Source organism: Pediculus humanus, genomic scaffold (assembly GCF_000006295.1).
Source record: "Pediculus humanus corporis 1103172108228 genomic scaffold, whole genome shotgun sequence".
Taxonomy (NCBI): Eukaryota; Metazoa; Arthropoda; class Insecta; order Psocodea; family Pediculidae; genus Pediculus; species Pediculus humanus.
Genome location: NW_002987798.1, coordinates 153,065 through 180,564, shown reverse-complemented (window position 1 = coordinate 180,564; position 27,500 = coordinate 153,065). Strand labels below are relative to the sequence as shown.

General features: G+C 29.0%; 9 protein-coding genes across 9 annotated transcripts in view; 5 read left to right on the top strand and 4 right to left on the bottom strand.

The window, feature by feature from the left end:
- Phum_PHUM455440 (heavy-chain filboin, putative) overlaps positions 1-6,296 on the top strand; it is a gene marked incomplete at both ends in the record, with an annotated part of 6,395 nt that extends 99 nt beyond the window's left edge. The window contains 2 exons of the mRNA XM_002429849.1: positions 1-1,132; positions 3,649-6,296. The exon at positions 1-1,132 is cut by the window's left edge and continues 99 nt beyond it. Coding sequence (XP_002429894.1) covers positions 1-1,132; positions 3,649-6,296 — 3,780 coding nt within the window. The remainder of the gene's footprint in view (positions 1,133-3,648) is intronic.
- Positions 6,297-7,943: 1,647 nt separating this feature from the next.
- Positions 7,944-9,444, bottom strand: Phum_PHUM455430 (uncharacterized protein; the record flags this gene model as incomplete). Its single annotated transcript, XM_002429848.1, has 4 exons — positions 7,944-8,085; positions 8,212-8,344; positions 9,233-9,340; positions 9,408-9,444. 4 exons carry the CDS (start codon positions 9,442-9,444, stop codon positions 7,944-7,946), a joined length of 420 nt encoding a protein of 139 aa, XP_002429893.1.
- A 1,594-nt stretch (positions 9,445-11,038) lies between these two features.
- On the top strand, positions 11,039-11,954 carry Phum_PHUM455420 (Peflin, putative; the record flags this gene model as incomplete). Its single annotated transcript, XM_002429847.1, has 4 exons — positions 11,039-11,068; positions 11,218-11,413; positions 11,500-11,778; positions 11,863-11,954. The coding sequence occupies 4 exons, from the start codon at positions 11,039-11,041 to the stop codon at positions 11,952-11,954; spliced, it is 597 nt and encodes a 198-aa protein (XP_002429892.1).
- Positions 11,955-13,433: 1,479 nt separating this feature from the next.
- Phum_PHUM455410 (uncharacterized protein) lies at positions 13,434-14,380 on the bottom strand (the record flags this gene model as incomplete). Its single annotated transcript, XM_002429846.1, has 4 exons — positions 13,434-13,661; positions 13,762-13,930; positions 14,110-14,234; positions 14,318-14,380. The coding sequence occupies 4 exons, from the start codon at positions 14,378-14,380 to the stop codon at positions 13,434-13,436; spliced, it is 585 nt and encodes a 194-aa protein (XP_002429891.1).
- A 295-nt stretch (positions 14,381-14,675) lies between these two features.
- Phum_PHUM455400 (Phospholipid scramblase, putative) lies at positions 14,676-15,900 on the bottom strand (the record flags this gene model as incomplete). Its single annotated transcript, XM_002429845.1, has 5 exons — positions 14,676-14,696; positions 14,796-14,960; positions 15,046-15,216; positions 15,301-15,623; positions 15,699-15,900. The coding sequence occupies 5 exons, from the start codon at positions 15,898-15,900 to the stop codon at positions 14,676-14,678; spliced, it is 882 nt and encodes a 293-aa protein (XP_002429890.1).
- Positions 15,901-16,970: 1,070 nt separating this feature from the next.
- On the top strand, positions 16,971-19,494 carry Phum_PHUM455390 (uncharacterized protein; the record flags this gene model as incomplete). Its single annotated transcript, XM_002429844.1, has 6 exons — positions 16,971-17,009; positions 17,184-17,208; positions 17,291-17,557; positions 17,638-18,488; positions 18,568-19,163; positions 19,197-19,494. The coding sequence occupies 6 exons, from the start codon at positions 16,971-16,973 to the stop codon at positions 19,492-19,494; spliced, it is 2,076 nt and encodes a 691-aa protein (XP_002429889.1).
- Positions 19,495-20,454: 960 nt separating this feature from the next.
- Phum_PHUM455380 (translocation-associated membrane protein, putative) lies at positions 20,455-22,633 on the top strand (the record flags this gene model as incomplete). The annotated part of the gene is made up of 7 exons (XM_002429843.1): positions 20,455-20,583; positions 20,811-20,984; positions 21,069-21,184; positions 21,279-21,604; positions 21,984-22,131; positions 22,217-22,409; positions 22,619-22,633. 7 exons carry the CDS (start codon positions 20,455-20,457, stop codon positions 22,631-22,633), a joined length of 1,101 nt encoding a protein of 366 aa, XP_002429888.1.
- Positions 22,588-25,292, bottom strand: Phum_PHUM455370 (elongation factor 1-delta, putative). Its single transcript, XM_002429842.1, has 6 exons — positions 25,262-25,292; positions 24,762-24,867; positions 23,885-23,992; positions 23,275-23,550; positions 22,892-23,203; positions 22,588-22,802 (listed from the first exon to the last, which is right to left on the bottom strand). Exons 2-6 carry the CDS (start codon positions 24,849-24,851, stop codon positions 22,764-22,766), a joined length of 825 nt encoding a protein of 274 aa, XP_002429887.1. The 5' UTR covers positions 24,852-24,867; positions 25,262-25,292; the 3' UTR covers positions 22,588-22,763.
- A 94-nt stretch (positions 25,293-25,386) lies between these two features.
- Positions 25,387-25,789, top strand: Phum_PHUM455360 (Chromatin accessibility complex protein, putative; the record flags this gene model as incomplete). Its single annotated transcript, XM_002429841.1, has 2 exons — positions 25,387-25,509; positions 25,640-25,789. The coding sequence occupies 2 exons, from the start codon at positions 25,387-25,389 to the stop codon at positions 25,787-25,789; spliced, it is 273 nt and encodes a 90-aa protein (XP_002429886.1).
- Positions 25,790-27,500: the final 1,711 nt, after the last annotated feature.

The window sequence follows — 27,500 nt, the reverse complement described above, 5'->3', positions numbered from 1 at the left end:
GGATTAGAAGTTGGATTGGGACATGATAGTGTGGGACATTCTAAGGAATTGAGTGGATCTGGATCTTTACACGGTGGTTTGGGCGGAAGTGGATCTTTAAGCAGTTCTCAAAGCTCGTCTCAAAGTAGCAGCGGAAGTCTCGGAGGTGGTTTCGGAGGAGGCCACGGTGGAGCCGGTGGATTGGGAGTTGCTGGAGGACATGGAGGAGCCGGTGGATTAGAATTTGCTGGAGGTCATGGAGGAGCTGGCGGATTGGGAGTTAGTGGAAGTCACGGAGGAGCTGGCGGATTGGGAGTTAGTGGAAGTCACGGAGGAGCTGGAGGATTGGGAGTTAGTGGAAGTCACGGTGGAGCTGGCGGATTAGGAGTTACCGGAGGACTCGGTGGATTGGAAGTAACTGGAGTTCATGGAGGTGCTGGTAGATTAGAAGTTACCGGAGGACATGGTGGAGCCGGCGGACTAGAATTTGCTGGAGGTCATGGAGGAGCTGGTGGATTAGGAGTTAGCGGTGGTCACAGTGGAGCCGGTGGATTAGGACTTAGTGGTGGTCACAGTGGAGCCGGTGGATTAGGACTTAGTGGTGGTCACGGTGGAGCTGGCGGATTAGGAGTTGCCGGAGGTCACGGTTCTGCTGGAGGTTTTGGAGTTTCTGGAGGTCGTGGAGTACATGGCGGAGCCGGTGGACTCGGCGTTAGTGGGGCTCACGGTGGTGCCGGTGGATTAGGAGGTGTTGGAATTCATGGCGGAGCCGGTGGACTCGGCGTTAGTGGTGCACATGGCGGAGCTGGTGGACTCGGCGTTAGTGGGGCTCACGGTGGTGTCGGTGGATTAGGAGGTGCTGGAGTTCATGGAGGATACGGAGGACTAGGTGGTGCCGGTGGATACGGTGGAGGTCGTGGAGTACATGGTGGAGCAGGCGGCTTTGGAGGCTCCGGCGTTCACGGCGGTGGTTTCGGAGGATCAGGCGTTCACGGTGGTGGTTTCGGTGGATCAGGTGTTCACGGCGGCGGTTTGGGTGGATCAGGCTTACACGGAGGTTTCGGTGGATCAGGAGGTTCATTTAGCCAATCTAGCAGCCAATCCAGTAGTTCTGGCTTCGGAGGCTCCGTAAGTCATTCTAGCAGTTCTTCCGGTAGTCTCGGAGGTGGAAGTTTTTCATCAAGTCAATCATCATCTCACGGAGGAAAAGACTCACTTTTGTTCCATTAAATTATTACAAAATGTTTAAAATAAGTAATTTTAAGTAAATTTTTTTTTTTGTTTGTTTATGTATATGTAATCGTGTATAAATATAATATGTAAAATTAAAAAACTTTTTTTTTTTCTTCTGACACGAATCCACAAAAATCCACAACCTTTTTCCTTTCCTTTTAAACACATAAAAGGGCATTAAATTATTTATATAAAAAATAATAATAATGATAAATGTCGCGATACATTTAGAATTGAATAATCAAATAATAAACGACCTGGAAAAATAATACAAAACGTTAGCCAAAAAAAAAGAAAGTTCTGATGTGTGTGCGAATTTAACGTTCTAGAAAGTTCTAGAATTAAACGCGCATACACACTGTAAGCAATTCCAATAATAATAATAATAAATGGAAAATGCAGAACACAAACGGTTAAACATTGATGATACCATGTAACATGGTAATAAGAAAAATTTGCATTTGGTCGTATATTGTTCACATATACGCAAAATGAATTTTTAACAAACAAGGCAGGTACTCCATCCAGAGGACTCTGATACCCGAGAGGTCAGGTGCGGAATATAAGTACCTGGAATTACAAAAAAAAAAAAAAAAGAAAAAAAATTGTTGTTGTTTCATCTCAGTTGTAGTAAAGATTTTCACGTTAAATTATTTTGTATTTAATAACTCACACACGCACACGCACGCACTCACGCAAATGCCATTTTTTTTTTTTTAAATTTTCCCGCGCTTTTTAATTATTTTAAATGCGACGAATTTTTTTATATTTATTTTAATTAAATTTTATATATAAAAAAAAAAAAAAGAAAAACGTTTTCCTCGTCGTTTTTCGCATCCTTGGCTTTTAATACTTTTTTTTTTTCTCGCCATATTAATTTGACCTCTTGTATTATTATTATTATTATTATTATTATTAATTTTCTTAAAAGATTTATTTATCATATTTGTATTTGACGCCACTGTCGTCATCTCTCTCTCTCTTTTGACTTTTTACGCGTTTTATTTTTTATTACGAAGGGGAAAAAAAAAAAATTCAAAATGGCGGAAAATAATTAAATGACCCAAATGCGTTGACCCAAACTACATAATAATAAAATTATTATTATTATTATTTATTCGTTTGTTTGTTTGTTTGTTTTCAAATTTATATTTTTGTGCGTGTGCGAATGTTATTATTATTATTGTCGTTGTTGTAAAAAATATTAAAAAATTTTAAGAAAAAAAGGTAATTAATTTTACGTTTTTTTTCCCTTCCCCCCTTCCCTTCCCCGATATCTTACGAAATGTTGTTGTTGATGATGATGGTGATGATGAAAAAGTACCTGGAAACCGGTCGAAATCGACTTGTTGAACGTCGTCCATATTGTTATAAAAATAATGAAAAAGTTCTTTTTATTTTAATTTAAAAAAAAAAAAATTCGCGTATAAGTTAAAACTAATTTAAAAAATATAAACGTTTTCATTGGATCAACACCCGGGAGAAACGAATAATAATAATAATAATGATGATGATGATGAATGTGAAAAATTATTTAAAAATCGATCGTTTCGGTTGGTTGGTTTTTTTTAATTATTAATAATAATAAATTTTTTTTTTTTTTGGAGATTTTATAGAAAAAAGACGTGGAATTAAATCAATAAATATTTCAAACCGTCCTTCTTCCCCTCCTCCCTCCTCCTCCCCCTCTCTCTGGATAACAAAAAGAAGGAAATTAGACTTTTAAACTCCAGCAAATTTAAATGGAAAAAATGATTTTTTTATTATTATTATTAATACTTGAACCTGGTTCTGACACTCTGGGTTTTTTTTTTGCTCGCTTGCTTGTTTGTTTGTTTGTTGTGTTTGTTGTTGTTGCGGTTCAGCACAGTCAGGCATCATTACCATCTTTGACTGGAATCTTTCATATAAAAATAAAAGAGTAGATATAAATTTTTTATTCTAGTGGTTGATTCCGGATTAATCAGTTGGATTCGCGAATCGTCTAATAAAATTTTATTTATTTATTTATTATTATTATTATTTCGGTAATTTTTATTTATTTATTTATTAATAATAATAGTTTTAAAAAAATAGGTTTATGTGACTGGTCGCGTTTGTTTTGTGTGTTTTAAAACAAAATTTTTTTTTAACGTGTTTTTTGTTTTCGTAGATTTAACACCATGATAAAAATTATTTTGGCCATTTTGGTACTCGATGTTGTCTGTTATGCTCATCCAACGACTGGAGCAAGACATTTGACTCCGATTGGAGGCCTTATTAGTCACACTGCCGAAAAACTTCTTCATCCTTTTGGAACTGGAAGAGGAGGATCACATGCTGATAGTCATAGTTTCAGTATCGGTGGAAGCTTTTTAGGTATAATATAAAATTTAATATAACTTTATTTAAGTTCTCTATTTTGTTTAATATTATAAAGGAAATTATTACGTGTAGGATTGGGTGGAAGTATATCATCATCTCATTCTAAAGCCAGTTCGGTTGGTGGAGGAGGAAGTGGAGTAGGTGCTAGTAGTGATGCAAGTTCTGGTTTTGGAGGTTTTTCGGGCTCCAAATCCGGTAGTTCTGCTTTTGCGGGTTCCGGAGGTAGCGGATTCGGAGGAGGACTCGGTGGAGGACTCGGTGGAGGATCTTCATCTAGCTCCCAATCGTCATCCGGTTCATTATCTGGAGGATTAGGTGGAGTTAGTGGTGGACTTGGCGGTGTTCACGGAGGAGGATTAAGTGGAGGAAGTCTTAGCGGAGGACTCGGTGGTGGAAGCCATGGCAGCGGATTCGGAGGAGGACTCGGTGGAGGATTAAGTGGTGGGTCCTCATCTAGTTCATCGTCTGGCTCAGTATCAGGAGGGTTAGGCGGAGTTAGCGGTGGAGTCGGTGGTGTTCACGGAGGAGGACTCAGTGGAGGAAGCCTTAGCGGAGGACTCGGTGGAGGCAGTCTAAGTGGAGGACTCGGAGGTGGATCTTCATCTAGCTCCCAATCATCATCCGGTTCATTATCTGGAGGATTAGGTGGAGTTAGTGGTGGACTTGGCGGTGTTCACGGAGGAGGACTCAGTGGTGGACTTGGAGGAGGCAGCCTTAGCGGAGGTCTCAGTGGTGGAAGTCATAGCGCTGGATTTGGTGGAGGTTTAAGTGGCGGATCTTCCTCTAGTTCATCTTCCGGTTCATTATCAGGAGGATTAGGCGGAGTTAGCGGTGGAGTCGGAGGTGTTCACGGAGGAAAATTCAGTGGAGGAAGTCTTAGCGGAGGACTCGGAGGTGGAAGTCTTAGCGGAGGACTTGGTGGAGGAAGTCATAGCGGTGGATTTGGAGGAGGTTTAGTTGGTGGATCTTCCTCTAGTTCATCTTCCGGTTCATTATCTGGAGGATTAGGTGGAGTTAGTGGTGGACTTGGCGGTGTTCACGGAGGAGGATTAAGTGGAGGAAGTCTTAGCGGAGGACTCGGTGGTGGAAGCCATGGCAGCGGATTCGGAGGAGGACTCGGTGGAGGATTAAGTGGTGGGTCCTCATCCAGTTCATCGTCTGGCTCAGTATCAGGAGCGTTAGGCGGAGTTAGCGGTGGAGTCGGTGGTGTTCACGGAGGAGGACTCAGTGGAGGAAGCCTTAGCGGAGGACTCGGTGGAGGCAGTCTAAGTGGAGGACTCGGAGGTGGATCTTCATCTAGCTCCCAATCATCATCCGGTTCATTATCTGGAGGATTAGGTGGAGTTAGTGGTGGAGTCGGTGGTGTTCACGGAGGAGGATTAAGTGGAGGACTCGGTGGAGGCAGTCTCAGCGGTGGACTTGGTGGAGGATCCTCATCTAGCTCGCAATCATCATCTGGTTCATTATCAGGAGGATTAGGTGGAGTCAGTGGCGGAGTCGGCGGTGTTCACGGAGGAGGACTAAGTGGAGGAAGCCTTAGCGGAGGTCTCGGTGGTGGAAGCCTTAGCGGAGGTCTCGGTGGTGGAAGTCATAGCGGTGGATTTGGAGGAGGTTTAAGTGGCGGATCTTCCTCTAGTTCATCTTCCGGTTCATTATCAGGAGGATTAGGCGGAGTTAGCGGTGGAGTCGGAGGTGTCCACGGAGGAAAATTCAGTGGAGGAAGTCTTAGTGGAGGACTCGGAGGTGGAAGTCTTAGCGGGGGACTTGGTGGAGGATCTTCATCTAGTTCACAATCATCATCTGGTTCATTATCAGGAGGATTAGGTGGGGTTAGTGGAGGAGTTGGTGGCGTTCACGGAGGAGGACTTAGCGGAGGACTCGGTGGAGGTAGTCTCAGCGGAGGACTCGGTGGAGGATCTTCATCTAGCTCGCAATCATCTTCCGGTTCATTGTCAGGAGGATTAGGCGGAGTTAGCGGTGGAGTCGGAGGTGTCCACGGAGGAAAATTCAGTGGAGGAAGTCTTAGCGGAGGACTCGGTGGTGGAAGTCTTAGTGGAGGACTCGGAGGTGGAAGTCTTAGCGGGGGACTTGGTGGAGGATCTTCATCTAGTTCACAATCATCATCTGGTTCATTATCAGGAGGATTAGGTGGGGTTAGTGGAGGAGTTGGTGGCGTTCACGGCGGAGGACTTAGTGGAGGACTCGGTGGAGGTAGTTTTAGCGGAGGACTCGGTGGAGGATCTTCTTCTAGTTCGCAATCGTCATCCAGTTCATTATCAGGAGGTTTAGGTGGAGTCAGCGGCGGTGTTCACGGAGGAAAATTTGGAGGACTTAGTGGAGGTGGTCTCGGTGGCGTTCACGGAGGTGCATTAGGAGGAGGGCTCACTTTTGGTGTTAGCAAAGGTCATGGCGGAAGCTTCGGCATCGGTGGTGGATTGGGTAAAGTATCGGGAGGATTTCATAAAGGCAGCGGAGGATATTTAAGTGGAGGAAGTGGTGGAGGTTTCGGTGGAGGCCTTGGTGGAGGTCTCGGTGGAGGTCTCGGCAGTCAATCTTCTAGTCAATCAAGCGGTTTCGGTGGCTCTGGAAGTTCATCTTCCAGTCAATCCAGCAGCTCTTCTTTCGGTGGTCACTCATCGAGTGGATCACAATCATTTTCCACAGGGTCTTTAACTCATGCATCATCTCAAAGCAAAAGTGATTCAATAATATTTAATTAAATTTATTTTTTAGTATTAATATTTTTTTTATATTTTTAATAACTTTTAGTAATTATGTTTTGTTTTTTTTTTTTTTAAATAAATAATAATAATATTAAAAAAAAATTGTTTTATTTATTTTGAACCTTTCATGTTTTTCCCCTATTGATAACAGCGGAAACTTTGTCGATTCTTTTGAAATTCTGAACAAATAATAATAATAATAAATTAATTTAATTTAAAATAATTTTTATCACGAATGATTCTCTGGAAACTTTGTTGTAAAAAAAAAAACATTTCATGTTTATCAACTGTTGTGGGCTTTTAGCCAAAAAAAAAAAAAAAAACGTTTTTCCAAGGGCATTATAAACAAGAATAAATTTTTTTTTTTTTTGTTCAGAAAACGTTTAATTTTATCAGGCGAGTAGAAAAAAAAACGCATTCACAAGGTTTTCCTTATGAGAATATTTACCAAGAACTGCGTAAATTTTTCATTAAAAAAAAAAAAATGTATTTTCCCAATCGTAAATAAACAACATGAAACTTCCTGTTGAATTGATAATAATAATAATAATAATAATAATAATATAAACTTATGATGACCCTTTCAGATGATCGAACTTTGACATTTTTTTTTTTTTAAATGATAATAACTAAACATTTTTATTAAATGGCAAAAAATAAATAAAAAATTGAAATTTGTTCAGATACGTTTTATATTCTGTTGGGAAAAATATCCACGATAATGACGACAGCAACGATTGTTTTATTATTATTATTATCGATTTTTACAATCGGAATTAAATCTGGAGGAGTCGTTAAAGAATATCAAGATGAAGTACCAGGTGAGGAAAACGAAATTTTATTATTATTATTATTATTATTATTATTATTTAAGGTTTTTGAAACGATTTGATTTGATAGGACACGAAGGAGAATGCAAAGGAAAAGATAATAAATTTTATAAATTAGGAGAAGCCATTAAAGACGAACCTTGCGTTAGAAAAGTTTGTCGAGGTACGGCAGCACCCGGTTCCGTTCACATCGATGTCGAAAGGTAATTTATTAATAATACCTTAATTATTATTATTATTTAGTCATTAGATTTGTTTTTTACGTAATTAATAATAATAATGATGAACGAGAACGAAATTTTTTTTGTTTTTCTGTCGATTTGGAGCCAGATTCAATTCCCGGTGACTCCATTGGTGTCTTCGGAGTCCATTTTCGGGGGAAAAAAAATGGCGAACAATTCACGACGGGAAAAAAATAATTTCTAAGAGTTATATTTATGTTTTAGGTGTGCAAATGCAAACAATAAAAGCGAATGCAAACTCAAACCGAACGCTGAAAACAAGTATCCGAATTGTTGTTCAAAATTAGAATGTAAAAACTAAAAACTATTTTGTTTTGTTTTGATATAAATAAATTTTAATTATTGCAATCAATTATTATTATTATTATTATTTCATTTCTTATCAATTATAAATCCTTATCAATTTATTAAAAAATAAATAACGGTTTGTTTATATATAAATAAATAAAAATTATTCGTTTGTTTGTTTGTGTTAGAATTTTGTGTAAAAATTTTTTAATAAAAAATTAACCAAATGTATTATTGATAACACGTGATCGTATTACTATTATTATTATTTAATGATGACGTCATCAATTATCAACATCGTTGTTGTTATCATAATATTCGTGTGATAAATTATTTGGACAAATAATTTGTCCGCAACATTCCGGATATGGTTTACTGGAATTTATTTTTATGTAACATTCTGGTGACACGTCTATTTTCGCACACCTGTAAAAAGCATATAATTTATTGTTATCTTTTTCGTTTGTACGTTTATTCGTTTGTACGTTTGTACGTTTGTTCGTTTGCACGTTTGTACGTTTGTTCGTTTGTATTTCACACACAAACACTCACGTTTGTATTTCTATGTACGATGGTCCAGTACCAAAAGACACGGCGCAAATTTTTCTCGCACATTCTTCACCGTTCCATTTCATTTCTTGACCGGGTTTATAAAAAACATTTTCATCTTTATCGTAACATTGACCTTGATGACCTTTTATTTTCAAATGATAATAATAATAATTAATAAATAAAAAAGTTTCAATAAAAAAAATTATTAATTAATAAATTACCTGGAATTATCGGTTGCCGTTCTAAAAACACGGCACACCGACAAACAACGAAATAAAAATAAAAAAATAAAAGAAAAAATTTATTTTTCATCACTTTTTAATGTTTTTGAGAGGGTTCCCCCCAACGAAAATAAACGATTTATTCTGCCTGCAAAAAAAAAAAGAAATAATTAAAATAAAAAACAAAAAATTAAAGCGCGGATTTTTTATTCAAAATGGCGGATTTTATGCGCGCGTGTGTGTGTGAGAGGGAAAGAAAGAAAAAAAAGAGAAAAAATTAATCGTTTCGAGTTATCGATCGATATTATTTATAAAAAAAAAAAAATTTTCTCGATATTAACATATTAATAATAATAATAATTAAAAAACTTACCGAAAAAATTTAATATATCCTTGAAAAAAATTATATAAATAGATGGAATTCTATTTCACCTTCACTTTTTTTAACACACACACAACTCTTCAAATTTTTTTTTTTTTTATTTTTTTTTTATTTTTAGATTTTTTCTTTCTTATTCTGTTTGTTGTTGTGGTTGTTGTTGTTGTTCGCAAGATAAATTCGTATTAGGAAATTTAGAAGAAATGGCGATTTTAGGACAACAGTGCGGATATTTTTTATTTATATCTTGTATAATAAAACAACCGGGTCCAGCTTCCACAACAGGACACCTAATAATAATAATAATAATTAGATTTATTATAAATAATTATTATTATTAAATTTATTATCATTATCATTATTATTACTCACGTTAATATTTCAATTTTAATTTTTTTCCCAATAATATTATTATCAATACCTAAACACTTTTTTTGTATGCATTCAATATTTTTCACCCCAGGTTTCATAACATCTCCTTTATTATAAAAAATAATTCTATCGTTATCATAACACTGTCCTTCGTGACCTGTTGAAACCAAAAAAAATTTTTTGTTTGTTTGTTTGTTATGAAAATTAAAATTGGTTTAAATTACAAAGATGAGACTCATGGCTGACTGGCTGGCTCATCATTTTTTTGTTGTTGCTCACTTTATAATTATTAACTCAGCAAAAAAAAAATTTTGTATTATTTTGTTAAAAAAAAAAAAAAGTTAATAATTTTTATGATTTATTACCTGGAATTTCAAATTGATGTTCGTATATAATAGCAGATTCGATATAATATGATGATAATAATAATAAAAAAAAACAAACTAAACGCATTCTGTCACTTTATATAACTGATGATGAATTTAATAAAAAAAATTTTTTATATAATATAATATAATTGGTTGGTTGGTTGGTTGTTGTGTAAATAAATGAGAAAGAGGAGCGGCTATTAAAAAAGAATAAAACAAATGTTTTTATTATTTTTTATTTTATTTATTTATCATAAATCATTTATTATTATTAACTGATATTTTTATGTAAAATTATTAAAATAATTCATTTTAATTGTTTTTCTATGATGAAAAAAAATTATTTTCTTAACTACCTCCTATAATACCTAATTTGGTATGAGAGAAATTTTTTTTTTTTTTTTTTTTCATAACAATAGCCATATATGGTCATGTGTGGTGAAATGATTTAAACTATTCATGTTCTAACTGAGTCAATAATGTGTTTGATTTAAAGTTTTAAAGCGACAGAATAAACTTGAAAAATATTTAACCGATATGTAAATATTTTTTATTTAACTTCCTACTTTATGGTAAAAAATTTTCCTAAATGAAATTACATAATGCAATATTTATAAATTTCCATGAAAATTTTACTACTTGTAATAAATTAATAATCAATAATAATAATTTCTATTGATTTTGTTTTTGTTGTCGATAATAATAATAATATAAAAGGGGAAGTGATTAAAAAAATATGTTTTTTCTCCTTTTTCATTAACACTAATGGCATTTTTTCTTTTTTTATCCAAGGTTATTTGCAGAGCTCATATTATAACATTTTAATAAAAAATGAATTTTATTATTGTTAAATGATAAATTTTAAATATATAATAATATTGTTAAAAGGTCAATAATATAAAGTCAATTTGTTTTAATTATTTTTTTTTCTTTTCCGGTTGTTAATAATATACATACATATTAATTTTAGTTTCAATGTTTTTTTTTTTTTTTTTATAAACATTGTAAACATTTTGTTTAAAAAAATTAATTTTGTTAGAATAGAAAAACATTTAAATATTTGTTAGGTTGTTAATAAAAAATCCAAAAATATTTTATATTATACTTTTGTCAAAAATTCTTTTTGAATGAACTTTTTTTAATTTAAAAAAAAATTAACTTTATTTTGTAGTTATTAATATAGAACGAAAAACAACCGGTTTCTAAAAAAAAAAATTTGTAAAAATAAATTATTAATTATTTATTACAATATATATAAATCATTTAATTTTAATAAAAAAAAAAAAAAATGATTAAACGTGTCATGAAAAAAATTCTTCTTCCACTTAATAAATTTAAATGAATACGTATCCGAAAAATAATTAGACTAGTTCCACGGCATTGAACAACTCCTAATTATCAAATCTAGCTAATGCCTTTAATGCAATATTTTAAATTTTAAATAGAAAGTTTTTATTACCTTTATCGAACGCCATTTTATTTAAATAATGTCCTATGTAAGTACTATTCACCATCGGGTTAGATGTTAGTTTTTTTTTTTTTCATTAGTATTTTAAACGGAGTTAAAATATGAAATTAGTTAATTATAGGGTTGACAGGAAGAATGTTTTGTGTGCAAGGTCTGCCAAAAAGCTTAAGAATTAAATCGTTTAAATTTTACTTATAGAGTCCGTCTCAATTAAGTTATCCTAACTTACCTGGGGGATATGGTGGTTACGGTACAGCAGATCCAGAAATTCAACAATGGTTCAACGCAGTGGATGTCGATAGATCTGGTAAAATAACCGCGAAAGAACTTCAAAGCGCACTTGTTAACGGACAAGGGAAAAATTTTAATTTGCCAGTTTGCGAATTATTAATAAGTATGCGCGCCTGCTTCTGAATCATTCCTTCATTTATAAAGAGTTAGACACACATTTTGACATTTTGTTTTTTTTTTTTTTTTTAGGTATGTTCAGTAAAGATCAATCTGGTACAGTAAATGTCGATGAATTTCAGCATCTTTATAAATTTGTTAATCAGTGGTTGCAAACATTCAAATCGTTCGATAAAGATCAAAGCGGAGTTATTGAAGAAGAAGAAGTGTCACAAGCTTTTCAACAAATGGGTTACAGGTTTTCAAATGAGTTTATTAAATTTTTGATAGGAAGAGCTGATAAAGTAGCTAAAAAGAGGATATCAGTTGATCAGTTTATTTTAGTTTGCATACAAATTCAAAGATTTACCGGTAAGTTCTAAAGTAAAATATTCAAAAATTTTCTGTTTCGATAAAATCGTTTTCATAATAAAAATGTCGTCAATTTTGTTTCAGATGCATTCCGTGTAAGAGATACAGAAATGAAAGGTGTCATTACCGTAAGCTTTGAAGATTTTCTCACAGTTGCTCTAAGTTGTTCATCTTAAAACCTCATCATTTTTTATAATGATTGCCTTTTATCTTGGGCTTAAAGAATCACACTGAAATGTTTTTCTTTAATCATCCCTGGAACAAATTAAAAACTTTTTATATATTAATATAAACTGCATTTCATTTTGCTTTTGCATATGTTGATTTAGTTATTCCAAGATTTGTAAATTTTTAGCTGTTTTTGCGTTTTTTTTATTAAAATTCAATCATATTATTTTTTGCTTACAATTGAGTTGTACTTTTTTTTTTGTTTTTTGCTGATTTAACCCTACCTTTTATTTTTTACCTTCAGCACTTTTAACCTCAATCAATATCAATTAATCTGAAATTAAAAAAAAAAAAAACAAATTAATGACGTCACAAAATGAAACCTGTAAATATTAAATTGATTTAATCAAAGTCGAATACTTGATTCAAAGTTTTTCTCCTTTTTTTTTTTTTTTATTATTATTATTTTGATGAAAGAGAAAAATATAAAATTAAAATAAACATAAAGTAGTTATATAAATTAATAAAAATGAGTTTTTTAATGAGTGTGTTGTGAATATCACAGTAAATAAACAATTGCACTTAACACTCGAATTGAAATTTTAAAACTTTTGAAAGCAATTGTAATTTGTTTTTGTGTACCAATTGTTTTAATTTCACGTATAAACGCTTTTCATTCACAAAGTAGTTCACTTTATTTAAATCTCAAAATTTTTTAATTTAATTAATTTCCTTTTGCAAATATTCAATTGAAATTTTTTTCTTCGATATTTTGTTTATAAAGCTACAATAATAATAATAAATAACCGACAATTTTTTTAATGGATCTTTATGTATGATGAGAATTCAAATTTATTATGATTATTAGAGATTATCCTAATAATAGCTTAACCATGAAAAAAAATTATTATTAATCTATTTTACTGCGATTAACAAAATTGAATTGTTTTTTTTTTAAATTTTCCACCATTAAAAATGTTACATACATATATATATATATATAGATTAAAGTAAAAATTTAATTAATTTTTTTTTTTTTTTTTTCAATCAAAAAATCAATTTAATGAGCCTGAACAGTTTTTTTTTTTATAATTTCAAATAAAATAAAAATTGAAAATTTTGGCACAATTTATAAAACATAGTATTATTTATGCCAAGTTAAAATATTTAAAACAATTACTGATTTTTGGCTCATGATAATCGAAAATAATTTATTTAGTATTTTAAGAAATGTATTTTTATAAAAAAAAAAAAAAAAAATCTTCAAACTTGAATAATTTTAGTTTGTTACTTATATGTTTGAGTAAATAAAATTTTTTACGAGTCACAAATTTTTTAAATTACATATTGTACTAATATTACTAAGGGGAACGAGAAGAAAAATAAAATAATTAAAAAAAAAAAAAAATTGAATACAATTACACTAATGCATTTTATTTTTTATTATCAACATTAGGAATAAATTAAATTGTCACCACCTATTATTATTAATTTACTTTATTTTTACTCAAAAATAGGTTTCTTTGTCTATAAAGTTCTTGGACAATATCCATAGTCCATGGAAAAGAAAATTTATTTAATGTTGATTTAAAAAATTCTTCTAGCTTTCCAGGATAACCACCAATTTTTTCATATTCATAAGCCTGTAGTACCATATCCAATTTGTCCAAATCTTTCACATATTTCGACTCGTTAGTTACTTGAGCTTCATATTCCTGAAATGGCGATGAAAGGAAAAGTAAAAATGTATTCGAGAAAAGTATATGAAAAGGAAATAAATTTTAAAATTATTTAATAATTAAAAATGAATATTACCTTATACAGCTTATAAATTTCTACACCACTGTCTCCTATCAATTGGGTTATTTCCTTCATAGCAACATCTTCTTGCCTATGTTTTTCAGCAGGATCTATTCCACAATAAGGTGTTATGTCACCGACAATGCATTCAGCAAGATCATGCACTATTGACAATTTCATGCACCTTAAAAACAAGCAATATTATATTTAAAAATGATTTTTATTTTTTTTAAAGCAAAGCATATCTGAGGAAATGAAATAAGTAATAATTTCAACAAGAGCAAGTAGCATTTTATTAAAAAAAAAAAACAAAATGTGCTGCTCATTACTACTTTTTCCATATTGTATACTTTTATTAAATACCTAGCTTTATCAACCCCAGCAGATTCTGGTAAAAGAAAAGTCATGACACTCATCCTGTACATGTGACCTGAAACCGTTTCTGGATCTTCCACGTTCCTGATAACCCATCCTGTTCGTTTCAAATTCTAAAACAGGAAAATAACATGGTTAAATTTATTTTTATTTTTTATTTAATTATTATTATCACATTATTTAGAAATAAAATTACCTTGAGTTTTCCGACTAGTTGTAAAAAAGTAATGACATTTGCAGAATTTGAAGATATTGACATTTTAAAATATCATTATTCTCTTTTAATTTGTTTACTTTTTTTCACCGCCCTTTTTGAAATTATTGAAAATTTAATGGCAGCCCTGTGTTACAATAACATGAATCGAAATTCGTTATTTTTGTAATGCAATAAAAATAAAAAAAATTTTTTATTTATTTATTAATCATTTAATTAGTACAAAATAAACGAACCTGAATAAAATTTTGTTTTTTTCCGTTGTAGAAAATCAGATATTGCTTAGCATTTTTTATATTTTAATTAGAATTGTAACTTAATTTCATGTATGCTGTTTTATTTATTCATAAAAAGTGTAATCCTGAAATAAATTTTTTGTTTTTAATTAGTTTTTTTTTTTTTTTTCGCGCATTTAGTGTAGTTTTAAGTCTTTATAAATAACTATTTTTATATGACTTACAATTAAAAATAGAGCTCCCAGAAATATGGCTTTTACTCTAACATCTAAATCTGGGGGAAATGATATTCCATAGGCATCAGCATTTGTAAAATAAGTTCTAACCAGATTGTATATTTCTCTTCTTATATAACCTATTTCCGTTCTATTACTATCCAGAGCAGAAATCTTGAGAAAAAAAATAATGAGATTTGATGCTTCTTGGGCAAATGTATGTTTCCTAAAATATTTTTCCAATTGTAACAACACATACCCTAAAATTTACTTCTCCACAAATACCATAGCTCATACAACAACATGGACCATAAATGGAAAACATTTTATTTTCATCTACATCAAGAATTTGAAACTCAACATGTGAAACATTAAAAACTTGTGATATAGCTCCCACAGGTACCATAGGAGGAGAATAAACCTCCATTACCTAAAATAATTTCATTCGATGCAATAACAAATGAAAAAAAAAAAAAATTGTTTAAAATTTTCATAGGAAGTTGGGATATTTTACCGGATAACAACAAAAACAATTATTACATCCACAAGGTTTATTTAAATAAATAATTTCATTATGATAAATATCTTTTATGTGCAATTGAAAACCACGAGCACTGTGACAACAACCTGAATATCCTAACGTAGTCGTTTCATAAGCATAATAAAGACATTGCCCTTGTGAATTTTGTATAACATAATAATTAGGTTCAGGTATATCAATAAAAAGTTCGAGTAAATCCAATTGCTGTATGATAAAAAGGGAATCGGCATTAACAAGATGAGCCAAATAAGCTGGAGTATTTGGTGGAATTCGATCAGGATAAGGAGCCCAATATGCTAAAAAACAATAATTAAAATTTAATCATTATTTTTATGTAAATACCTCCCCCCCCAAAAAAAAAGAAAACTTACTTATATTTATTAGAGGATTTGGAGCAATCATCATTTGACCAGGTTCATAACGTGGTTGTGTTGTAATAACTTCTCTTTGCTGTTGTGGTGTTGGCTGTGGCTGTTGTTGTTGATCTTGACGTTGAGATCCTGCATTTGTATAATAAGAAGGAGCTTGCGGTGCCTGAGGACGTTTATTTACAAGTCCCGGTGGTATATTCATAAATGGCTGCCTGAAAATAATTTTTTGAATATATATTTATAATATACTTTTCATAATAATCACACAATCAAAAACCACTTACCTCGGTCTGTTCGATCCAGGATATGAAATAATAACTCGATTATTTTTCCTTCTTGTAAATAACTTTTGATCGTAAGATAATAATCTGTTAAAACCATCAAGAGCCATTTTACTCATTTTTTCAAAACTGTTCGTTGCAAAAAAATTACCGATTTTTTTAATTGTATTCGTTACGGCAACCGGAAATTGATTTTCTGGTGATTCGTTATCCGAACTTATATGAGAAACACTGGGTTCAAATATTTTCGAGCCATTTTGAACATTATTATTATTATTATTATTATTATTATTATTATTACTATTACTTGTACTTGATTTATTTATTAATTTAATAAAATCATTTTCATTCTTGCCACTCACCGATGGAAAATTTAATTTATCAAATTTATTATGTAAATAACTCAAATGAGAATGACAACGATTTAACGGTTTTCCATAATTATTATTATTATTATCATCATCATCATCATGTTGGCTATTATTATTTTTTTCTATTGAAAAATGAGGGCAAGAAATTGATCTTTTCATCATATTATCAACATTTAAACTTTTTTTAATTTTCCAAATTATTATTACTTTGAATATTGTCTTAACTAAAAAAAAATAATAATAATAATTATAATATTGATTGTTATCATGTGTGTGTGTGGGTGTGCGTGGGTGTTATCAATTGAATTTATATGAATTGATATCAAAATATTTACTACTCACGGTTTTAAATAAAAAAACATTTTTTTTATTAATTTTCATTAAATAAATTTTTATTAATTGTTTTTCCCACGTCATTTAAAAGTAAAAAAAAAAAAAAAAAAAATTCCCAAACGTTAATAATAATAATAATTTTTTGAAAACAAATAATAAAAAAAAATAATGTATACAAATAATAATAATAATAATTAATGTTTGTGCGGCGACATGTATGTAATAAAAAAAAAAAAAAAAGGAAATTATCAAAATTTTTTTTAAAATTCCCGCCAAAAATATTCGAAATGTGTCGAGTGGTCCAGAAACAGCATCCGCCGCGAGATGTTCATCGATCGATGAGCTCTAATTTAATGGATACAAATTATAAAGGATAAAAAAAAAAAAAAAAAATTTATTATTATTATTATTTTTGTTCGAATATGAAAATTTTTTTTTTAATTTTTTTTTCTTTTTTTTATAAAATACAATGCGTTAATAATAATAATAATAATTTAAAGGAATCAAGTAACGAGTACGTCACAGGTGAGTTTTAATAAAAACTTTTTGTGGATTTATTTGTGTGAGAGGGAGAGAGAGAGATAGAGGATATTGATAATAATTCCAGAATGGCAATGGGAATCATGGCCTATAAAACAAGAATCTCTGGAACAAGAGGGAAGATCACCAATAGCAAGATTAAACGTTGCTTTATGGAAAGATAAAACGAGTTGGTACCTGTTCGGTGGAAAACCTGTACGTAACGAATTAAATAAAATATATTCGGATGTATGGAAATACACGGTTAAAACGAGATCATGGACAAGACTCATACCATCACAATCGGATAATATAAAAAAAAAAAAAACTCTTCTCCCGACGAAAAAAACCGACGGTGAGTAAACTAAAAAAAAAAAATCTCCATTTTAAAAAAATTTTGGAGAAAAAAGTTTAAAAGGTATGGAAAATTTTCAGGGAAATCATCATCGACATCTTTCACTCAGGATTATTTTATTAATACCGAATTAGGAAACGATAAAATATTTTTATGCGGTGGCGGTGGGAGTGGGGGTGACGGTGGTGGAAGTTCAGTAAAAAAAAAAAAGAAAACAATGAAAGATGAAAAAGGAGGAGGAGAAGAAGAAGAAGAACTTAAATCTTTGGCTATTTATTCTCCAAAAGTATTAAAATCGAACACGGTTTGGCAAATCGATTTGAAAAATACAATTTGGACCGCATACGTTTGTTGCTGTGACGTCAGCAACAATTCAAATATTATGACGTCAGAGAAAAAATCTCCTCCCGTGAAAAAATTAAACACTTCGGATATATATGATAAAATTAACGAAGCAGAAGATGAAAACGAAGAGGAAACAAATAACGGACACGTTAATAATAATAATAATAAAAAGAAAACGATTAATCAAAAAAAAACCGTTGAAAATATCAATAATAATAATAATAAAAGAATTAAAAAAAACGTTAAAATTTTTCCTAACGAAACATCAACGACGGAAAAAGAATCGAATTTGACAGATCACGTGATATCTAAAAAAGAAAAATATAATTTGAAATTAAATGAAATTAATAATAAATTGAAAAAAATTGATGATGATAATAATGATAATGGGAAAAAAAATGTCGTAGAACAAACCGTAATAAAACCTAAAATATCATCAGAATATTGTCCAGAATTCATGGAGGAAAGTGAAACCGTTACTTGGTGTAATAATAATAATGATATTATTATAACGGCCGATATAAGTTCTCCAAAAATTATTTTATGGATTTTTAATTTAACAACGAGTCATTGGTATTCAACATTAGTAAGTATTCCGCCATTTAATTATCATTATTATTATTAAGTAACGATTAAAATTATTATTATTATTATTAATTTTTTAGGTCGAGATACCCGATAACATCGATTGGCCGATTTGTTCGGATTCTTTTCGTTATTCCGGAAACGGAAATGAAGTTTACATAATATGTCAATCTTATAATAATAAAAAATTTAAAAATTATTCAAATAAAAAAAATAATAATAATAATACATTCGATGATAATTATGCATATAAATCAATTTACCGTTTGAAACAAGAAGTGAATAATAATAATAATAATAATAATACGTTGGAATATTTGGGTGAAATACAAATGAATTCATTTTTTAATACGTTGGAAGGACAAAAAGTTTGGGAAAAAGAAGAAAATTCATCGTTGGAAATAATAAATAGTCTTTTTACAAACGAAACCATTATAATATTGAGTTATTTGGATAATGTCGACATTTGGATTATTAATAAAACAACCGGAAATGACGTAGTTTTTAAAAACATCGATAAAATATGGAGAGGTTCGGCATTGAAATGGTTTAAAAAATACAACGGTGCTTTGTACAATATACAATTTGTAACGGAAAACGGTGATTCGGACACCATTTTAATGGTTAATCCAAGGTACATAGAGGCAAACGATTATTGGCCGAGAGATAGAGGAAGGTTTTTAATAAGAATAATAATAAAAAAAAAAAGGGAAAATTTTGAAAACGTTGAAGAAAATCGTACGAGAGAACAAAATTTAACTTACGAGCTTTTGCAATCGGATTATAAAACTCCAGGAGAGGAAACTCAAATTTATTCATACAGTTTTAAAGTATTAACTTTTTTCGGAGTTAGTTTGGCCATATTTAGTGTTTTCGGTTTTATATTATTTTTAAAAAGATGCGTTACATGTCCGTCACAATTTAGATCACAAAATGAATGTCATAAATCTCCAGCCGTTATAAGATATTCTGTAATTCCGGATGATTTGCTATATCCGGTTGCGTAAATTGTTGTAACGGATACGATAAATCAAACTTTTATCATAGATTTTACTTTAGTAGTTTTCCAAAAACATATTAAAGACTTGTCCATTTTTAACGGTTTTTCCTTTTATGACGTATTTCCTGTAACGATAAAATTTCAATCAATCACTTTTCACAATAGCGGTTATTTATATTTATATGCACTAATTGTTATGATGTAGAAAAAATGTTTTTTTTTTTTTAAATTAAACAAAATATTAACTTATTATTATTATTATTTAACGGAAAACAAAAAATATTTTATTTATTTTAAAATTACTTTTTATCAGTGAAAAAAAATCAATTTAAAAAAAAAATTTCGTTTAATTTTTATACATGATTATAATAATAAATTCGATTTAAGAAAAATATTTATTTGTTTAATTTTTAATAAAAGGTTTTATTTATGTTTAATAATTTGTTATTATTATTATTATTATTATTATTATTATTATTATTATTATTATTATTATATTAATCTCCTTCAAATTTATGAATTATGTTTGAAAAAAAAAATTGTTTTTTGTATTTGTGGGAATGCGTAAAAGACGTTAAAAAATTTTTGATTAAATAACTATTTAATACTAATTATGATAAGTAAGTTGATAAAATGGCTTTGTACGCACGAAAACATCCATAAATTTTATTTTTTTATGAAAAAAAAACGTTAAAAAAGAATAAAATTAACACTTACCTGTGAATATTCAACGGATTCCAAAAAAATGATTTTTATGTCTATGGCCTGAAAAAAAAAAGACTCCATCTCTCCATCTTCGATAATTATTAATTAACATCCGTGGTCCACGCGTCAGTTTGTTGATCATTTCATATTTTGGCAACAATGATTAACAAAATCTTTACAAATTGTATGTGTTTCCGGTGTTGACGTTTACAGTTTAAATATATTGTCAAGCATTAGTTGGTCTGCAGCAGTCATAGTAAAAATGGGTTTGAGAGGAAGGAAATCATCAAATAAAAGTCCACCGATATTCAGTCATGAATTTGTTATACAAAATCATGGAGATATTGTTTCTTGCTTTGCTTTGTTATTTGTTGTCGGACTTTTAATACAAGTAAGAATTTTTATTTATTTTTCGTAAACTTTAAGTGAAATCGGTTATCAAAATTTTTTTTATATAACACATACCAACGAATCGTATGAATTTTTTTTTTTAACACTTACACGTATACCTTCTCCGTTTATCATTTTACATTGTGTAAAGTTTAAAAAATGATTTTTCATTCAAAAATAAGTTTTAATTTTAATTTAAAATTTTCTTTTTTTTTTTTTTTTTTCCAGACAACATCACCGTTAGCTTATATGTTTATAGCAGTACAGCATAATGTCACTTTGCCAGGTCAGCCTCCTGAAGTAACATATTTTACAAGCGGTTGGAAAGATATTTGTGCCGTTTTCTTTTATTTTCTTTTTTGTATTGTTATGCATGCTCTGGTTCAAGAATATTTTCTAGATGTAAGTTTTTTTTTTACCTGTTTTCTAAAAAAAAAAAAAAATTAAGATGAAAAATTAAACAAAACAATTTTTTTTACTTTTTAGAAAGTTACTAGAAAATTACATTTATCTAAAGTGAAACACAATTTGTTTAACGAATCAGGACAATTACTCGTATTCTATGCATTGTCAGTACTTTGGGGAGTTGACCTAATTTTTAGGTAAATATTTTCCTTTTTTTTTTTTTTTTTTTTTTTTAAAAATTGAAATTCTCATAGTATCGAGTAAATTATTGACAAAATTTTTTTTTTTCAGGGAAAATTATTTGTTCAACATAGCTAGCTTATGGGAAGGTTATCCTCATGCAGAAATGACTTTTTCATTTAAATTTTTTTACATTATTCAATTATCCTATTGGTTACACTGCTATGCCGAACTTTATTTTGAAAAAGTCAAAAAAGAAGATATTCCACACAAAGTTAAACAAGCTTCATCATATTTATCTTTCATTTTCCTAGCTTATCTTTTCAATTTTACAAGAGTCGGATTGTGTCTTGTTGTTCTTCATTATATTTCCGAAGCTATTTTTCACGGTGCAAGACTTTTAGATTTTACAAGCAAAAATGAAAATGGCTCTCAAGGTGAGTTGTTGTTACTTTTTTTTAATCTCTGTAAATACAAAATTGACAAATGATTAATTAAAAATGAGAAAAATATTTTAAGTGATTTCTCCCTGAGATATTTTTGGAAACATAATGTATGACACATTAATGCCATTTTTAGAAAGAGAAATTTTTTTTTTTTTGATTTCAATCGAAGCTTTAAAATCGTTTTAATGACATCAATGTTTTGTTTTCAACTAAAAATATATATATAAACAAAATTATAAATAACAGTTTTAAGGTTAATTAAAGACCTTGTTTAGTTTTTAACTTGGTTTAGTAAACAATAAGTAAAAAAAATGTCAAGTGCAAAAGAAAGATTTTGTTATTAATTAAATACTTTTTTTTTTGTTTCTAGTCGGTTACTTGATATCAAAAGTTGTTTTCGTTTTTGTACGTCTCACATCGATCATACTTTCCGTTTTAACATTTTGGTATGGTCTTTCACTGAGCGAAAATCAGGGTCTCAATTTATCAACTGGTAATTACAACAATCAAGTTTTAAGGTTTGTATCGATTTCATTATTCCTTCTCTTTTCATTTATTCCTTGTTATTATCATCATCATCATCATTATTATTTTATTTTTCAGGATATTAGCGCTTTTTACAGTCGGCTCTCTTCAAGCATATCTCATGTGGAATTTTATCACATCACAATTGGCACACATGAGAGAATTGTCGGCATTTAAACAACCCTCGAAAAAGAAACAGGATAAAAAGCAACCATCTCAAAATAAAAAAGAAAGAAAAGTTAAAATAAAGGAAATGAACGATTTGCCGGAAGTCGATCAAAACACAGCAAAAAACAACATCAAAAAATCAAAGCTAATAATAATAATAATAATAAAAAGAAAAATAAATAAATAATATAAAAAATATACATACATATATATATATATATAAAAAAATTTATTTTTTTTTTAATCCTTTCATCATCACATTTGTATATATGTAAAGTGAACAAAAGTACAAAAAAAGAAAACAATAATAAGCTCGTTTTGGAATAAGAAAACAAAGAAAAAAAATTTTGGAATGTTGTTACCGGGGGGGAGGGGGAGGGAGGAATTCATAATATAACCGGGTGCTAAACATTTTCTTCCAAAAAAAAAAAATAAAGTCATAATTTTTCAATTATGATTAAACTTTATTAAATGCTGCTATGTCAACACTTTGTATCTGAAAACAAAAAACAAAGAAAAAATTTTTCCATCGAAAAAAAAGGCAGACGAAAAGCTTAAAAAGACAAATATTTATTTTAAACTTACATAATCTTCGATGGCTTCTAACGTTTCCGTTAATAAATCAACGGATACTTTATCATCTTCCACAACGCAAGAAATTTGTAATTTGAAAATTTTAAAGGCCACCGGCATCAATTTCGATGCTCCCCAAACTAAACCATCCATTTGTATTGCACGAACCGCTTTTTCCATTTCCTTCATGTCCGTTTCATCATCCCAAGGTTTTATGTCTAATATTATATTAGATTTTGCAACAAGTGCGGGTTTCTTTGATTTTTTCGCCGCATATTCCGCTAATCTTTGTTCCCTTATTTTTTTGGCATCTTCATCTTCGTCCTAATTCGATAATTTATTAGTTTCCATTTAAAAAAAAAAAGAAAAAACAATTCGAAAGGAAAAATTCTTACGTTGGAATCAGATCCAAAGAGGTCAACATCATCATCATCCTCTTTGACATCTTTGCTCTTCGTTTTGGGTTGAGAAGGAGGTTTACTACCACGTGAAGCAGGCGGTTGACTGTTGGCAGCATTGTTTGTTGACACCTGAGGACTTACTAAATTTAATTTTTGTTCGACGATTTCTAGTCTTTTCGTGAGGTTTATTATTGAATTACTAATTTCTTCGAAAAATGCAGTCATAGAACTTTGTGTCATAGCAAGTCCGTTATACATGTTTTTATCCATCTAATTAAAAATAATAATTAATTAATACATGTTATATTTTTCTTTTTTTTCCTCTTTTTTTTTTGGGGAGGGGGGGGGAGAAATAAAATATAAATATATAAAGAAGTGGACATTTTTGTGTTAATCGAGTAAATTTACTATTCGAGTTTTCCATTAATGAAAAATTAATTGAAATTATTAAATTGCCAAAAAAAAAAAAAAAAAACCATCAAACGTTATTAATAAAAGCCTTAAATTATTTATAATAGAAATAAGCATGTCACCAAGAGAAAAAGGTGGGGTGGGGGGCTGCGTGCGTCTCCCAAACAATGATTCTACAGTAATGTTTACTCACACATTCCAATGATGATTTTATATGCTGTCGTGCTTTGGCAACTTCTCCAGCTAGCGAACTTTTGGGAAACGCATCCATATTAACAACCTTCTTCATGCTCACACCACCCTAATAGATGATAAATAAACACTGAATTACACCTTGCCAAACATGCAAGATTATGCAATAAAAAAAAAAAATTTCTTTTTTTTTTAAGTTTCACCAAGATGGCATGCAATATTCAAAAATAAATGATTTAATAAATTTCGATAATTTTTTTTTTTTTTTTTTTTACACTATACATTTTTTAAATGAAATCTTCAATTCGAATATTTTACCTTTCGACAAACTGTAATTTCAATATAATGCAAAATATTTGAAACCATGAGCATAATTTAGTAACTTCACCATTAATTAAGAGAAGAAAATTTAAATAAGCTTTAAATAAGTACCAAAAGTTAATAATTGTTAATTCTTATATAACATATAGTTAACCTTAATTATATTACAAGATTCCGAGAAAAATCGTATTAAGAATACAAAAGCAATATTTAAAATATATATAACAGCATTAGAGAGTAGGTTATTTAAATATTTATTAAATGTTATATATTATTAGTAAAAATGTAAATGAGAAAAGCAGAATTTAATATTAAAATATCGCTGAAACCAGAATACCAAAAAAAAAAAAGGTTTTCATTATCAAAATAAAATGACAATTTTTAATGTAATATTTTACATGAGGCAAAAAAAATTAACATATGATAGTAGTAGTATTATTTTTTCATTTTTCTTTAAATTTATAACAATATAAAATTTAATTTAATAAAAAAAGGGAAAAAGTATAATTAGTGACTTAAAAAATTTTTTTGATGAACTAAATATTAAAAAAATTTACCTTTGCCATTTGTTCATAATATTTTTTTTCTGCGTCGTGATACATATTTTTATTAACCCAAAATTTATCGGAAGCCAAATTCGATGCCATTTTATATATACTATAACTGAAAAAATTAAAAAAAAAAAAAAAAAAATTATAACCTATTAAAACTGACATTAAGTCATCGAAATGATGTTAAAGTTCCGCATGGCAATGTGTCAACATGAATATTCCCGTTAAATTTACAAATGTAAAAATAATTTAAATTAACGTATTTAATAAAATTATTTTTATAAAAAAAAAAAAAATTATAGTAAAAAAAACTTAAAAAAAACAAGCATTTTTTAAGTTTTGCAAGGTTTTGCAAAACATTTACAAAAGTAACAGAGGGAGTAAAATAAGCAATCGAAAATATGTAAATTTAAAAACCTAACTACGGTTAAAAATGATGTAAATCAATTTATTATGCTTAAATAAGAAGGAATTAAAATAAAATAAATGATATTAAAATTACTTACAATTAAAATAAAGTTAAAAGATTGCTGAAACAGATGTTCACTCCAATCCTTACAATGCAAAGGAACTGAAAGAGTGATTCGACGGGAATTATTTTAATTTATGTTGGCCAACCTGTAAAATAAAAATGGCGAATAATACCAACAAGTATTTAAATTTACCCGTATCTAGAGTTAAAGTTATTATGAAAAGTTCACCACAAGTTGAAAATATCAGTAACGAATCTATTTATTTAGTCGCAAAAGCGACAGTAAGTTATTTAAATGAATACGTTAATACATTTTTATAACAAAAAAGAAAAAACAAAATTTGTTTTTAACATTTGAAATATTTAACAGTAACTTTTTTTTAAATTTTTTTTATAGGAATTGTTTATTCAGTATTTAGCACAAGAATCATTAATGTACGGACAAAACGTTAATGAATTAAAATATGAAAGTATAGCACACATTGTTAATAATGAATCAAAATTTGAATTTTTAAAAGGTTTACTTCAATTTAAAGTTTACTGTCAATTTGTTTACAAGTAAGTTTCATGTTGATTAATTTAACGTTTTAAATATTATTTATATTATTTTAGAATTAATACCTAAAAAAATAACTGTCAAAGAATACAAGAAAATTTTAAGTCAGACAAATATTAATGATTTAACAGAAAATGAACAAAATGACTGCCAGCATTTATAAAAAATAAATTTTAAGTAAATCATCGTTTTAAATTGCCTTTGGAAATTTTTTTTAGCGATAAGACTGAGTTTTTTAAACACTTTTTTACAAAAAAAAACTAAATTGCATAAATGAAACTTTTTTATATGAAGTATTTAATTTTTATAAGTAATTTCGATATTTTTAATTCGAATGAAAATTAAGATGTTATCAAACGTTTAAGACTGACTGATTTTATCTTTTTTTTAAAATAATTTTTTAAGTATTTTATTTAAAATTTTTTTGTTGTAAATATTTATTTATTATTTTTTAAATGAAATAACATTCCTAAATGTAATTATAATTTTTTTTTGTGATTATTATTTGTATTTTTTATTATGTGACGAATAAAATTGTATATATTTTAATAATTGTTGACTTTTTAAATATAAATTTTTTTTATGTAACAATGTTTATTAATTCTTTTTATAACCTCATATGAGTGAAATAAGGCCAAACCTAACTTTTGAACCTATCAATACTTGATTGATCCTAAATCACTCGTGATAATTTTCTTTTTTATAATCGATTAATTAAATATGATTTCGTAAATTCAAATAAAGTACAAACATGGCGGTTAATAATAAAATTAATAATAAAATCATATTAAAAGGACAAATATTATTTAAAAATGACTAAAAAAATAAATTTTTGTAATTAATTACATTATCAATGAAATTTCTTATCAGTCGATTAAAAAAAAAAATCAATCAATCAATCAATCAGTCATTTTTATTCATAATAAATATACAAATATTATTATTATTATTAAACTGAACTAAAAACAAAAAAAAAACTTTTTTATTTATTACACGATATGTAAATAAAAGTTAAAAGTAGCAAACAATCATCATCATCATCATCATCATCATCATTAATCATAATGAAAAACACGCACTCACACGCAGTCACGCACTTACGCACTCACACAATTACAATGTCGACCGGAGGAATGCTTCTTACAATTATTAACGTCATACGATCAAAAAATAAATAAAAAAAAATATTAAAAAAAAACGGAAAATTATTATTTTATAAACATTATTATATTACATATATATTACGCGTATATAACGACGTAAGGCCGACGAGAAAATAATAATAATAATAATAATAATAATAATAATAATAAAATGGCGTCAAAAATATGAAATGAGGACATCGATTAAATACATCACGACGTTATACAAATATGCATAAACTACTACCGAGGAACAAATAAATAACGAGACCACATTTACTTTATTATTATTATTATTACTATTATTATTATTATTATTACTTCATCATTTTTATTTATTTATTATACAAAAAAAAAAAAATAAATTAATAAATAAAGTCCATTACAAAAATATAACAAAAATAATAACAACCGATTTTGATTTTTTTCCCCCGTTTAAAAAAAAAAATAATAATAATGATAATAATAATGATAACTAGTAAATAAATATGGCGGTTTTCTTTCTTCGTTTTTTTTTTTGTGATTTGTAATACGGTAAACGCAAACACCTGAAAAAGTAAAGAACAAAACACAAT

Excerpts from the sequence above, each read along its gene's own strand:
- Phum_PHUM455370 (XM_002429842.1), bottom strand. The coding sequence starts at position 24,851 with ATGGCATCGAATTTGGCTTCCGATAAATTTTGGGTTAATAAAAATATG. Across the intron at positions 23,993-24,761 it reads ATTATGAACAAATGGCAAAG|GGTGGTGTGAGCATGAAGAA; the intron begins GTAAATTTTTTT and ends ATCATCTATTAG. Across the intron at positions 23,204-23,274 it reads TCTTTGGATCTGATTCCAAC|GACGAAGATGAAGATGCCAA; the intron begins GTAAGAATTTTT and ends TTATCGAATTAG.